Source organism: Salvelinus namaycush, chromosome 10, assembly GCF_016432855.1.
Source record: "Salvelinus namaycush isolate Seneca chromosome 10, SaNama_1.0, whole genome shotgun sequence".
NCBI lineage: Eukaryota > Metazoa > Chordata > Actinopteri > Salmoniformes > Salmonidae > Salvelinus > Salvelinus namaycush.
The window spans coordinates 49,729,664-49,743,344 of record NC_052316.1 but is presented as its reverse complement, the minus strand read 5'-3'; the positions used below and the strand labels follow the sequence as shown (position 1 = coordinate 49,743,344).

Here is a 13,681-nt window from a genome sequence, read left to right as displayed (position 1 = left end):
GTCCCCATCCTAAACCCTGCAGTGCCCCGCTCTCTGTGGTACAAAGTAATTACATGAGTCCCCATCCTAAACCCTGCAGTGCCCCGCTCTCTGTGGAACAACCCTTCAGTGCCCCGCTCTCTGTGGAACAAAGTAATTACATGAGTCCCCATCCTAACCCCTTCAGTGCCCCGCTCTCTGTGGAACAACCCTTCAGTGCCCCGCTCTCTGTGGTACAAAGTAAGTACATGAGTCCCCATCCTAACCCCTTCAGTGCCCCGCTCTCTGTGGAACAAAGTAAGTACATGAGTCCCCATCCTAACCCCAGCATAGATTCATGTCATAATGTGCAGACAGGGGTATGGTGGGGTGCGGGTACAGTGGAGGTAAGCCCAGGCACTGAGTGAGAGAGGTTGCATCTCTGGACATGCTGGTTATACTGGGTGAGGTCACCGCATGTGTGGGAGGTGGGACAAAGGAGGTATACAAGGCATATACAGTGGGACTAGGGGCTTCGTAGTAAACTAAAACAATGATAACTATCCTAAACAACAGTATACAAGGCATATTGACATTCGAGAGAGACATAAAGCGAGGCATAAAGCAATCACAGGTGTTGATTGGGAGAGCTAGCTAAGACAACAACGGGTAAGACAACAACAGCTAATCAGCTAAGACAACAACAACAGGTAAAATGGCGATGAATGTGCAGAGAGGGTCGGTTAACTACACACAGGGCCTGAGTTCGGGGCCGACAGATAAACAAAGGTAAACAAAGTGGAATACCGTGATAAATGAACAGTCCAGCAGGCATCAGCTATGTAGCCAAGTGATCATAGGGTATATATATATATATGTGTGTGTGTATAGTGATGTGTATATTGATGTGTGTGCTAAGATCTTTCCCTCCCTGTGACCTCTAACCTCTATTTATATCCTTCATCACAGTAGAATTGTTTGTAACCTCTAACCTCTTTAATCCCTCATTACCGTAGGAGAAGTGTTTGTGACCTCTAACTTCTATTGAAACCCTTCATCACCGTAGGAAGGGTGTTTGTGACCTCTAACCTCTATTTAAATCCTTTATCACCGTAGGAAGAGTGTTTGTGACCTCTAACCTCTATTTAAATCCTTTATGACCGTAGGAAGGGTGTTTGTGACCTCTAACCTCTATTTAAACCCTTTATCACCGTAGGAAGGGTGTTTGTGACGTACGAAGCCGACAGCGATAAACACGTCAAACAGATCATCAACTTTGTGGCGTTGCTGAGACACAATGGCTTCGACACACACGTAAGCACACACACACATTCACACACACACACACACACTCACACACACAGACTCACACACGTAAGCACACACACAGACTCACACACGTAAGCACACACACACATTCACACACGTAAGCACACACACAGACTCACACACGTAAACACACACACACAGACACACACACACACACGTAAGTACACACTCACACATGTAAGGCTGGATTCTCCTAGTAGAGGCAGTGGAAGACCAATGAAGAGCTTCTACTTTTAGGAATTATAACTGACCTTTTATACATACAGTACCAGTCAAAAGTTTGGACACACCTACTCATTCTAGGGTTTTGCTTTATTTTTACTATTTTCTACATAGTAGAATAATAGTGAAGACATCAAAACTGTGAAATAACAGCTATGGAATCATGTAGTAACCAAAAAAGTGTTAAACAAATCAAAATAGCCTCCAGACTGGCACAGTGGTCTAAGGCACTGCATCGCAGTGCTAGCTGTACCACTAGAGATCCTGGTTCGAATCCAGGCTCTGTCGCAGCCGGCCGTGTTTCCTCCGACACATTGGTGCGGCTGGCTTCCGGGTTAAGCGGGCGTTGTTTCAAGAAGCAGTGCCTCTTGGCTGGGTTGGGTTTCAGCTCTCGACCTTCGCCGAGTCCGTACAGGAGATGCAGCGATGGGACAAGACTGTAACTACCAATTGGATACCACAAAATTGGGGAGAATTTAAAAAAATAAAAAATAAAAATAAAAAAATATATTGGAATATATTTGAGATTCTTCAAAGTAGCCTTTGCCTTGATGACAGCTTTGCACAACAAACACCTAAGATTTTCCTAAAATGAAGTCTGGAAAAAAAAGGTTTTAAAAATGTAAATCTCTTATCCAAGGAGCAATTGGGTTTGAGTACCTTGCTCAAGAGCTCATGGACAGATTGTTTTATCCTAGTTAGCTCGGGGATTCGAACCATCGACCTTTCGGCTACTGGCCCAACTCTCGGCTACCTGCCGTAGTAATCCTGCTCTCTGAAATACTACACCCCACTAGTCAGCTGTATATCCTCTTGTGGTGTTTCAGATCGATATGTTTGAGCAGCAGTTCCGGAGCATCAGTAAGATCGACTTCATGGAGCGGTACCTCAGCGAGGTAAAGGACCCATCTGTCATTCCATCTCACCATCTCTTCTTGTTAACTTCATGATAGTTGGGCTCCACGTTCCTGTTCACGGCTGGTACATTAAAGGACGATTCTAAAGTTCAACATTATAAGGCTCTGGTCAAAGGTATTGCTCTATGTTGGGAATAGGGTTAGGGAATAGGGTTAGGGAATAGGGTTAGGGAATAGGGTTAGAGAATAAGGTTAGGGAATAGGGTTAGAGAATAGGGTTAGGGAATAGGGTTAGAGAATAAGGTTAGGGAATAGGGTTAGGGAATAGGGTTAGAGAATAAGGTTAGGGAATAGGGTTAGGGAATAAGGTTAGGGAATAGGGTGCTCTATGTTGGGAATAGGGTTAGGGAATAGGGTTAGGGAATAGGGTTAGGGAATAGGGTTAGGGAATAGGGTTAGAGAATAGGGTTAGGGAATAAGGTTAGGGAATAGGGTTAGAGAATAAGGTTAGGGAATAGGGTTAGAGAATAGGGTTAGAGAATAGGGTTAGGGAATAGGGTTAGAGAATAAGGTTAGGGAATAGGGTTAGGGAATAGGGTTAGGGAATAGGGTTAGAGAATAGGGTTAGGGAATAGGGTTAGGGAATAAGGTTAGGGAATAGGGTTAGAAAATAGGGTTAGGGAATAGGGTTAGGGAATAGGGTTAGAGAATAGGGTTAGAGAATAGGGTTAGGGAATAGGGTTAGAAAATAGGGTTAGAAAATAGGGTTAGGGAATAGGGTTAGGGAATAAGGTTAGGGAATAGGGTTAGGGAATAGGGTTAGAGAATAGGGTTAGAGAATAGGGTGCGGGAATAGGGTTAGGGAATAAGGTTAGGGAATAGGGTTAGGGAATAGGGTTAGGGAATAAGGTTAGGGAATAGGGTTAGAAAATAGGGTTAGGGAATAGGGTTAGGGAATAAGGTTAGGGAATAGGGTTAGAAAATAGGGTTAGGGAATAGGGTTAGGGAATAGGGTTAGAAAATAGGGTTAGGGAATAGGGTTAGGGAATAGGGTTAGAGAATAAGGTTAGGGAATAGGGTTAGAGAATAGGGTTAGAGAATAGGGTGCGGGAATAGGGTTAGGGAATAAGGTTAGGGAATAGGGTTAGGGAATAGGGTTAGGGAATAGGGTTAGGGAATAGGGTTAGGGAATAGGGTTAGGGAATAGGGTTAGAAAATAGGGTTAGGGAATAGGGTTAGAGAATAGGGTTAGGGAATAAGGTTAGGGAATAGGGTTAGGGAATAGGGTTAGGGAATAGGGTTAGGGAATAAGGTTAGGGAATAGGGTTAGGGAATAGGGTTAGGGAATAGGGTTAGAAAATAGGGTTAGGGAATAGGGTTAGGGAATAGGGTTAGAAAATAGGGTTAGAGAATAGGGTTAGGGAATAAGGTTAGGGAATAGGGTTAGAGAATAAGGTTAGGGAATAGGGTTAGAGAATAGGGTTAGAGAATAGGGTGCGGGAATAGGGTTAGGGAATAAGGTTAGGGAATAGGGTTAGGGAATAGGGTTAGGGAATAGGGTTAGAGAATAGGGTTAGAGAATAAGGTTAGGGAATAGGGTTAGAGAATAAGGTTAGGGAATAGGGTTAGGGAATAGGGTTAGAGAATAAGGTTAGGGAATAGGGTTAGGGAATAGGGTTAGAGAATAAGGTTAGGGAATAGGGTTAGAGAATAAGGTTAGAGAATAAGGTTAGGGAATAGGGTTAGAGAATAGGGCGCTCTGTTGGGAATAGGGTTAGAGAATAGGGTTAGGGAATAGGGTTAGAGAATAAGGTTAGGGAATAGGGTTAGAGAATAGGGCGCTCTGTTGGGAATAGGGTTAGAGAATAGGGTTAGGGAATAGGGTTAGGGAATAGGGTTAGGGAATAGGGTTAGAGAATAAGGTTAGGGAATAGGGTTAGGGAATAGGGTGCTCTATGTTGGGAATAGGGTTAGGTAATAAGGTTAGAGAATAAGGTTAGGGAATAGGGTTAGGGAATAGGGTGCTCTATGTTGGGAATAGGGTTAGGGAATAGGGTTAGGGAATAGGGTGCTCTATGTTGGGAATAGGGTTAGGGAATCGGGTTAGGGAATAGGGTTAGAGAATAGGGTGCTCTGTTGGGAATAGGGTTAGGGAATAGGGTTAGGGAATAGGGTTAGGGAATAGGGTTAGGGAATAGGGTGCTCTATGTTGGGAATAGGGTTAGGGTTAGGGAATAGGGTTAGGGAATAGGGTGCTCTATGTTGGGAATAGGGTTAGGGAATAGGGTGCCCTGGGCCCATACGGCTCCTGAGTGGCGCAGCGGTCTAAGGCACTGCATCTCAGTACTAGAAGCAACACTACAGACCCTGGTTTGATTCCAGGCTGTATCACAACCGGCCGTGATTGGGAGTCCCATAGGGCGGCGCACAATTGGCCCTGGTCGTCCGGGTTAGGGTTTGGCCGGGGTAGGCCGTCATTGTAAATAAGAATGAGTTATTTACTGACTTGCCTAGTTAAAGGTTAATAAAGGTTACATAACATTTAAAGATGATAATGCACTATGTAGGGAATAGGGTGACATATGGCATGAGTTTATGCTATGACCAAAACCCATCAATGGCAATAGTGAAGTTAGTAACAGGCAGTGTAGGAGACAGACAGACAGGTTAGTAACAGGCCAGTGTAAGACATAGATAGACAGAGAGACAGGTTAGTAACTGGCCAGTGTAAGGGGCAGTCAGACAGACAGGTTAGTAACTGGCCGGTGTAAGAGACAGACAGACAGGTTAGTAACAGGCCAGTGTAAGGGACAGTCAGACAGGTTAGTAACAGGCCAGTGTAAGGACAGTCAGACAGGTTAGTAACACAGTGTAAGAGACAGACAGACACAGGTTAGTAACTGGCCGGTGTAAGGGACAGTCAGACAGACAGGTTAGTAACAGGCCAGTGTAAGGACAGTCAGACAGGTTAGTAACACAGTGTAAGAGACAGTCAGACAGGTGTTAAACTCCTCCGTGCCTCATCCTTACAGAAGGAATACCTCATTATCATCATCATCAGTCCAAAGTACCATGAGACTGTGACCTCATCACCGGTCAGCTTAGAGAACGACGAGAGGATCCTCAACACAGTCTACATACACAAACAGGTACCTCAACACTGTCAGACCTCAACACAATCTACATACACAAACAGGTACCTCAACACTGTCAGACCTCAACACAGTCTACATACACAAACAGGTACCTCAACACTGTCAGACCTCAACACAGTCTACATACACAAACAGGTACCTCAACACTGTCAGACCTCAACACAGTCTACATACACAAACAGGTACCTCAACACTGTCAGACCTCAACACAGTCTACATACACAAACAGGTACCTCAACACTGTCAGACCTCAACACAGTCTACATACACAAACAGGTACCTCAACACTGTCAGACCTCAACACAGTCTACATACACAAACAGGTACCTCAACACTGTCAGACCTCAACACAATCTACATACACAAACAGGTACCTCAACACTGTCAGACCTCAACACAGTCTACATACACAAACAGGTACCTCAACACTGTCAGACCTCAACACAGTCTACATACACAAACAGGTACCTCAACACTGTCAGACCTCAACACAGTCTACATACACAAACAGGTACCTCAACACTGTCAGACCTCAACACAGTCTACATACACAAACAGGTACCTCAACACTGTCAGACCTCAACACAATCTACATACACAAACAGGTACCTCAACACTGTCAGACCTCAACACAGTCTACATACACAAACAGGTACCTCAACACTGTCAGACCTCAACACAGTCTACATACACAAACAGGTACCTCAACACTGTCAGACCTCAACACAGTCTACATACACAAACAGGTACCTCAACACTGTCAGACCTCAACACAGTCTACATACACAAACAGGTACCTCAACACTGTCAGACCTCAACACAATCTACATACACAAACAGGTACCTCAACACTGTCAGACCTCAACACAGTCTACATACACAAACAGGTACCTCAACACTGTCAGACCTCAACACAGTCTACATACACAAACAGGTACCTCAACACTGTCAGACCTCAACACAGTCTACATACACAAACAGGTACCTCAACACTGTCAGACCTCAACACAATCTACATACACAAACAGGTACCTCAACACTGTCAGACCTCAACACAGTCTACATACACAAACAGGTACCTCAACACTGTCAGACCTCAACACAATCTACATACACAAACAGGTACCTCAACACTGTCAGACCTCAACACAATCTACATACACAAACAGGTACCTCAACACTGTCAGACCTCAACACAGTCTACATACACAAACAGGTACCTCAACACTGTCAGACCTCAACACAGTCTACATACACAAACAGGTACCTCAACACTGTCAGACCTCAACACAATCTACATACACAAACAGGTACCTCAACACTGTCAGACCTCAACACAGTCTACATACACAAACAGGTACCTCAACACTGTCAGACCTCAACACAGTCTACATACACAAACAGGTACCTCAACACTGTCAGACCTCAACACAGTCTACATACACAAACAGGTACCTCAACACTGTCAGACCTCAACACAGTCTACATACACAAACAGGTACCTCAACACTGTCAGACCTCAACACAATCTACATACACAAACAGGTACCTCAACACTGTCAGACCTCAACACAGTCTACATACACAAACAGGTACCTCAACACTGTCAGACCTCAACACAGTCTACATACACAAACAGGTCAGAGGTGTATTCTTTAGTCGGTCATTGTTGCAAAATATTGCAGCAAAAACAGTTTACTCCAAACAGAAAAAGCTTAGCAACGGAAACTCGTTTTTATTGGACAAATTCAGGTAGGTCCCTCCCTGTTTGGTTCTGTTTGGTCCTTAGTGAATACACCCCAGGCCTTCACGTAACCTTTAAACTGAGTCTGTTGCATTTTGGCTACAATGTCTCTGTCCCCCTGTCACAAGGGGATTTATGGTTGATTTAAGATGAAATCGTCAACCCTGTTACGGTCCACCCTGTTACGGTCAAACCTGTTACGGTCATCCCTGTTACGGTCCACCCTGTTACGGTCCACCCTGTTACGGTCATCCCTGTTACGGTCATCCCTGTTACGGTCAACCCTGTTACGGTCCACCCTGGTACGGTCCACCCTGTTACGGTCCACCCTGTTACGGTCCACCCTGTTACGGTCCACCCTGTTACGGTCCACCCTGTTACGGTCATCCCTGTTACGGTCATCCCTGTTACGGTCAACCCTGTTACGGTCCACCCTGTTACGGTCCACCCTGTTACGGTCCACCCTGTTACGGTCCACCCTGTTACGGTCCACCCTGTTACGGTCCACCCTGTTACGGTCCACCCTGTTACGGTCCACCCTGTTACGGTCCACCCTGTTACGGTCCACCCTGTTACGGTCCACCCTGTTACGGTCCACCCTGTTACGGTCCACCCTGTTACGGTCCACCCTGTTACGGTCCACCCTGTTACGGTCCACCCTGTTACGGTCCACCCTGTTACGGTCAACTTTGTTACTTTATTTGACACTTAATAGACACTTACTGTAGTCATAATTTATTTACCTTGAGATGGGAAAACTAGTTATTTTTAATGACAGATGTTAAAATGAGGTGAATTCAAACATTTTGGTAACTCTTTACTTGACACCAAGTGTCATAACACATGACACGGTTATAACCATGTCATAATAGCTGTCTGGCATCAATGTGTGCGCAATTACAATGATAATTTAATATGGTCAATTACATTTTATTTTTTCTATAACAAACATACTGTTGACATGTAGATTTTGGTGTAGTTAAATGGTTTGCCTTGTGTGGTAGGTCTGGTGGCTTTTGACACTCTCATGTAGGTGTTATAACCAGCCATAAAATAACGCACTATATGTCACAACAGGTGTGAATGTGCCATGACAGTGTCATTAAAACAGCTTATGACATGTTATGTCATTATGATGTGGTTGTGACCGTGTCATAACGCTGGGTCACATGTTCTGTGTGTTTGTGCTGCAGCTGCAGAATGAGTTCATTCAGAACGGCAGTAAGAACTTCCGGTTCATCCCTATCCTGTTTCCTGGGGCCAACAAGGTAAAATATATACTTCTGGCTCTCTGTCTCTCTCTCTCTGGCTCTCTGTCTCTCTCTCTCTCTATCTCTCTGGCTCTCTCTCTCTGTCTCTCTCTCTGTCTCTCTGTCTCTGTCTTTCTGTCTCTCTGTCTCTCTGGCTCTGTCTCTCTCTCTCTGGCTCTCTCTCTCTCTGGCTCTCTCTCTCTCTGGCTCTCTGTCTCTCTGGCTCTGTCTCTCTGTCTCTCTCTCTCCATCTCTCTGTCTCTCTGTCTCTCTGCTGCTGTAGCTGCTTTATAGTCAACACAACATTACACTGCTGTCAACTTTTAAAATCATGCCAAGTTAGCTAGCGCCAGCGACATGCCCGTGATACAGGTGCCCAGTAGGGAGCATGTTGATGGTGACATGCCCGTGATACAGGTGCCCAGTAGGGAGCATGTTGATGGTGACATGCCCGTGATACAGGTGCCCAGTAGGGAGCATGTTGATGGTGACATGCCCGTGATACAGGTGCCCAGTAGGGAGCATGTTGATGGTGACATGCCCGTGATACAGGTGCCCAGTAGGGAGCATGTTGATGGTGACATGCCCGTGATACAGGTGCCCAGTAGGGAGCATGTTGATGGTGACATGCCCGTGATACAGGTGCCCAGTAGGGAGCATGTTGATGGTGCACTGGTCGCCGGCTTATCAACTCGTTGTGAATCCCAAACAGCCACGTAAAACGGTCTTGAGTGACAACAAATCTGCCCAATTAGCTGATTCGCTTTCCATATACCCATTCCTTTCGGCACACTCATTCGCCTATACTCCAGTCACCATATTGGCCTACAGGTATCCATACTCAAGTCACCATATTGGCCTACAGCTACCCATACTCCAGTCACCATATTGGCCTACAGCTACCCATACTCCAGTCACCATATTGGCCTACAGCTACCCATACTCCAGTCACCATATTGGGCTGCAGCTACCCATACTCCAGTCACCATATTGGCCTGCAGCTACCCATACTCCAGTCACCATATTGGGCTGTAGCTACCCATACTCCAGTCACCATATTGGGCTGTAGCTACCCATACTCCAGTCACCATATTGGCCTACAGCTACCCATACTCCAGTCACCATACTGGGCTGTAGCTACCCATACTCCAGTCACCATATTGGGCTACAGGTACCCATACTCCAGTCACCATATTGGGGGACAGCTACCCATACTCCAGTCACCATATTGGCCTACAGCTACCCATACTCCAGTCACCATATTGGCCTACAGCTACCCATACTCCAGTCACCATATTGGGCTACAGGTACCCATACTCCAGTCACCATATTGGGGGACAGCTACCCATACTCCAGTCACCATATTGGCCTACAGCTACCCTTACTCCAGTCACCATACTGGGCTGTAGCTACCCATACTCCAGTCACCATATTGGGCTACAGGTACCCATACTCCAGTCACCATATTGGGCTACAGCTACCCATGCTCCAGTCACCATATTGGCCTACAGCTACCCTTACTCCAGTCACCATACTGGGCTGTAGCTACCCATACTCCAGTCACCATATTGGGCTGTAGCTACCCATACTCCAGTCACCATATTGGGCTACAGCTACCCATGCTCCAGTCACCATATTGGGCTACAGCTACCCATACTCCAGTCACCATATTGGGGGACAGCTACCCATACTCCAGTCACCATATTGGGCTACAGCTACCCATACTCCAGTCACCATATTGGCCTGCAGCTACCCATACTCCAGTCACCATACTGGGCTGCAGCTACCCATACTCCAGTCACCATATTGGCCTACAGCTACCCATACTCCAGTCACCATATTGGGCTACAGGTACCCATACTCCAGTCACCATATTGGCCTACAGCTACCCATACTCCAGTCACCATATTGGGGGACAGCTACCCATACTCCAGTCACCATATTGGCCTGCAGCTACCCATACTCCAGTCACCATATTGGGCTGCAGCTACTCATACTCCAGTCACCATATTGGGCTGTAGCTACTCATACCCCAGTCACCATATTGGGCTACAGGTACCCATACTCCAGTCACCATATTGGGCTACAGGTACCCATACTCCAGTCACCATATTGGGGGACCCATACTTGTACTACAGTTGTGTCAAAGATGTTCTACTAAGATAGACCACATCCTGCCGTTTCCAATGGGAGGCAAGTGTGCCGAGTAGGTGAGATCAAGTGTTGAGATGGGTTTTTCAAAGTCGCGTTTATTGGTCAGTCAGATGTCAGTCAGATGACTTAGTGACGTCAATAAAATACACGTTCATCATATTCTGTCTCATCTATCTGTGTTTCTTGTGAAGCTCACTCCTCTCTCTCTCCCTCAGTATCACGTCCCGACGTGGCTCCAGAACACTCATGTCTACAGCTGGCCTAGGGACAGAGATGACGTCCTACGTCGACTGATGAGAATAGAGAAATACAACCCTCCTCCTATCGGGAAGCTACCGACCATCGTCTCTATCCCCATCTAACAGCACAGCGTCCCTACTGGACTGGAGGACAGACAGCAGATTTAAACCATAAGGCTTCAGCCACACAAAGACCCATAAATATGGATTCAATCATAATGTCTGTTTTTGTCTGTCGTAAATTAAACTCAAGTCAACTATTTTCGGACAAGTTGCATCCATAAAAAGACAGACAAGTTGTGGATGTTCTTTGAGACCATCTCTGTGGTCCTTCAGTCAATCTGTAATTTTCAGACACAAAATCTCTGTTTGGCAGTGACCTAACAGTCAGAATGGACCTCTGCTCTGAAGACATCCTCACCCTCCAGATTAGAACCTGTTGCTGATCTGGGACCAGTGAAATACTTTACCTGGATCTTTATAGGATCCAACCGGAGACGGATCTTCTATGATTTGTTGTAAACAACTGTTTTATCTGCTGTGTTGATCTACAGTCCTAGAACACACAGAAGGACTGAACATATGAGGCACAGACCTCAATCCTCTCTGCTTCAGTCACGGCAGCTTGTGACTGTCTCTGCATGTTCAGCTGGATGTGTTTTAACTGTTCTGTGAACTGACTGTAGTCCTGGAACACAGTGTGATAACCTACAGTTGATGTTGGAAGTTTACATACACCTTAGCCAAATACATTTAAACTCCGTTTTTCACAATTCCTGACATTAAATCCTCATAAACATTCCGTGTGTTAGGTCAGTTAGGATCACTTTATTTTAAGAATGTGAAATGTCAGAATAATAGTAGAGTGATTTATTTCAGCTTTCATTTCTTTAATCACATTCCCAGTGGGTCAGAAGTTTACATACACTCAATTAGTATTTGGTAGCATTGCCTTTAAATTGTTTAACTTGGGTAAAACGTTTCGGGTAGCCTTCCACAAGCTTCCCACAATAAATTGGGTGAATTTTGGCCCATTCCTCCTGGCAGAGCTGGTGTAACTGAGTCAGGTTTGTAGGCCTCCTTACTCGCACACGCTTTTTCAGTTCTGCCCACAGATTTTCTATAAGATTGAGGTCAGGGCTTTGTGAAGGCCACTCCAATACCTTGACTTTGTTGTCCTTAAGCCATTTTGCCACAATTTTGGAAGTATGCTTGGGGTCATTGTCCATTTGGAAGACCCATTTGTGACCAAGCTTTAACTTCCTGACTGATGTCTTGAGATGTTGCTTCAATATATCCACATAATTTTCCTGCCTCATGATGCCATCTATTTTGTGAGGTGCACCAGACCCTCCTGCAGCAAAGCACCCCCACAACATGATGTTGCCACCCCCGTGCTTCACGGTTGGGAAGGTGTTCTTCGGCTTGCAAGCCTCCCCCTTTTTCCTCCAAACATAACGATGGTCATTATGGCCAAACAGTTCTATTTTTGTTTCATCAGACCAGAGGACATTTCTCCAAATAGTATGATCTTTGTCCCCGTGTGCAGTTGCAAACCGTAGTCTGGCTTTTTAATGGCGGTTTTGGAGCAGTGGCTTCTTCCTTGCTGAGCGTCCTTTCAGGTTGTGTCGATATAGAACTCGTTTTACTGTGGATATAGATACTTTTGTACCTCTTTCCTCCAGCATCTTCACAAGGTCCTTTGCTGTTGTTCTGGGATTGATTTGCACTTTTCACACCGAAGTACGTTCATCACTAGGAGACAGAACGCGTCTCCTTCCTGAGCGGTATGACGGCTGCGTGGTCCCATGGTGTTTATACTTGCGTACTATTGCTTGTACAGATAAATGTGGTACCTTCAGGCGTTTGGAAATTGCTCCCAAGGATGAACCAGACTTGTGGAGGTCTACAATCTTTTTTCTGAGGTCTTGGCTGATATCTTTTGATTTTCCCATGATGTCAAGCAAAGAGACACTGAGTTTGAAGGTAGGCCTTGAAATACATCCACAGGTAAACCTCCAATTGACTCAAATTATGTCAATTAGCCTATCAGAAGCTTCTAAAGCCATGACATCATTTTCTGGAATTTTCCAAGCAGTTTAAAGGCACAGTCAACTTAGTGAATGTAAACTTCTGACCCACTGGAATTGTGATACAGTGAATTATAAATGAAATAATCTGTCTGTAAACAATTGTTGGAAAAATGACGTGTGTCATGCACAAAGTAGATGTCTTAACCGACTTGCCAAAACTATAGTTTGTTGACAATACATTTGTGGAGTGGTTGAAAAACGAGTTCTAATGACTCCAACCTAAGTGTATGTAAACTTCCGACTTCAACTGTATGTCTGTCCCTAGCAGCACTGAACACAAACAAAGAGCCTTGTGACATGTTTATGCCTCTGTATAAGTATTGTCTGAGGAGGACAGACAAGTTCATTAGTCCCAAATGGCACACTATTCCCTATATAGTGGGGCCCTGATTCCTACATTCCCTATGGGCCCTGTTCCCTATGGGCCCTGTTCCCTATGGGCCCTGTTCCCTATGGGCCCTGATCCCTATATGCCCTATATAGTGGGGCCCTGATCCCTATATTCCATATGGGCCCTGATCCCTATATTCCATATGGGCCCTGATCCCTATTTTCCATATAGGCCCTGATCCCTATATTCCATATGGGCCCTGATCCCTATATTCCATATGGGCCCTGATCCCTATATTCCATATGGGCCCTGTTCCCTATGGGCCCTGATCCCTATATTCCCTATAGGC

General features: G+C 45.4%; 1 protein-coding gene across 1 annotated transcript; it reads left to right on the top strand.

Annotated features, from left to right (window-relative positions):
- The first annotated feature begins 2,342 nt into the window (after positions 1-2,342).
- LOC120054384 (E3 ubiquitin ligase TRAF3IP2-like) lies at positions 2,343-11,694 on the top strand. Its single transcript, XM_039001796.1, has 4 exons — positions 2,343-2,405; positions 5,399-5,515; positions 8,459-8,533; positions 10,885-11,694. Exons 1-4 carry the CDS (start codon positions 2,343-2,345, stop codon positions 11,029-11,031), a joined length of 402 nt encoding a protein of 133 aa, XP_038857724.1. The 3' UTR covers positions 11,032-11,694.
- The last annotated feature ends 1,987 nt before the right edge of the window (positions 11,695-13,681 follow it).

What these genes read in the sequence shown, in the direction of transcription:
- LOC120054384 (XM_039001796.1), top strand. Translation starts at nt 2,343, where the DNA reads ATGTTTGAGCAGCAGTTCCGGAGCATCAGTAAGATCGACTTCATGGAG. An exon ending in TGGAGCGGTACCTCAGCGAG is followed by an intron (nt 2,406 to 5,398) that starts GTAAAGGACCCA and finishes TCATCCTTACAG; the next exon opens with AAGGAATACCTCATTATCAT. An exon ending in TGTTTCCTGGGGCCAACAAG is followed by an intron (nt 8,534 to 10,884) that starts GTAAAATATATA and finishes TCTCTCCCTCAG; the next exon opens with TATCACGTCCCGACGTGGCT.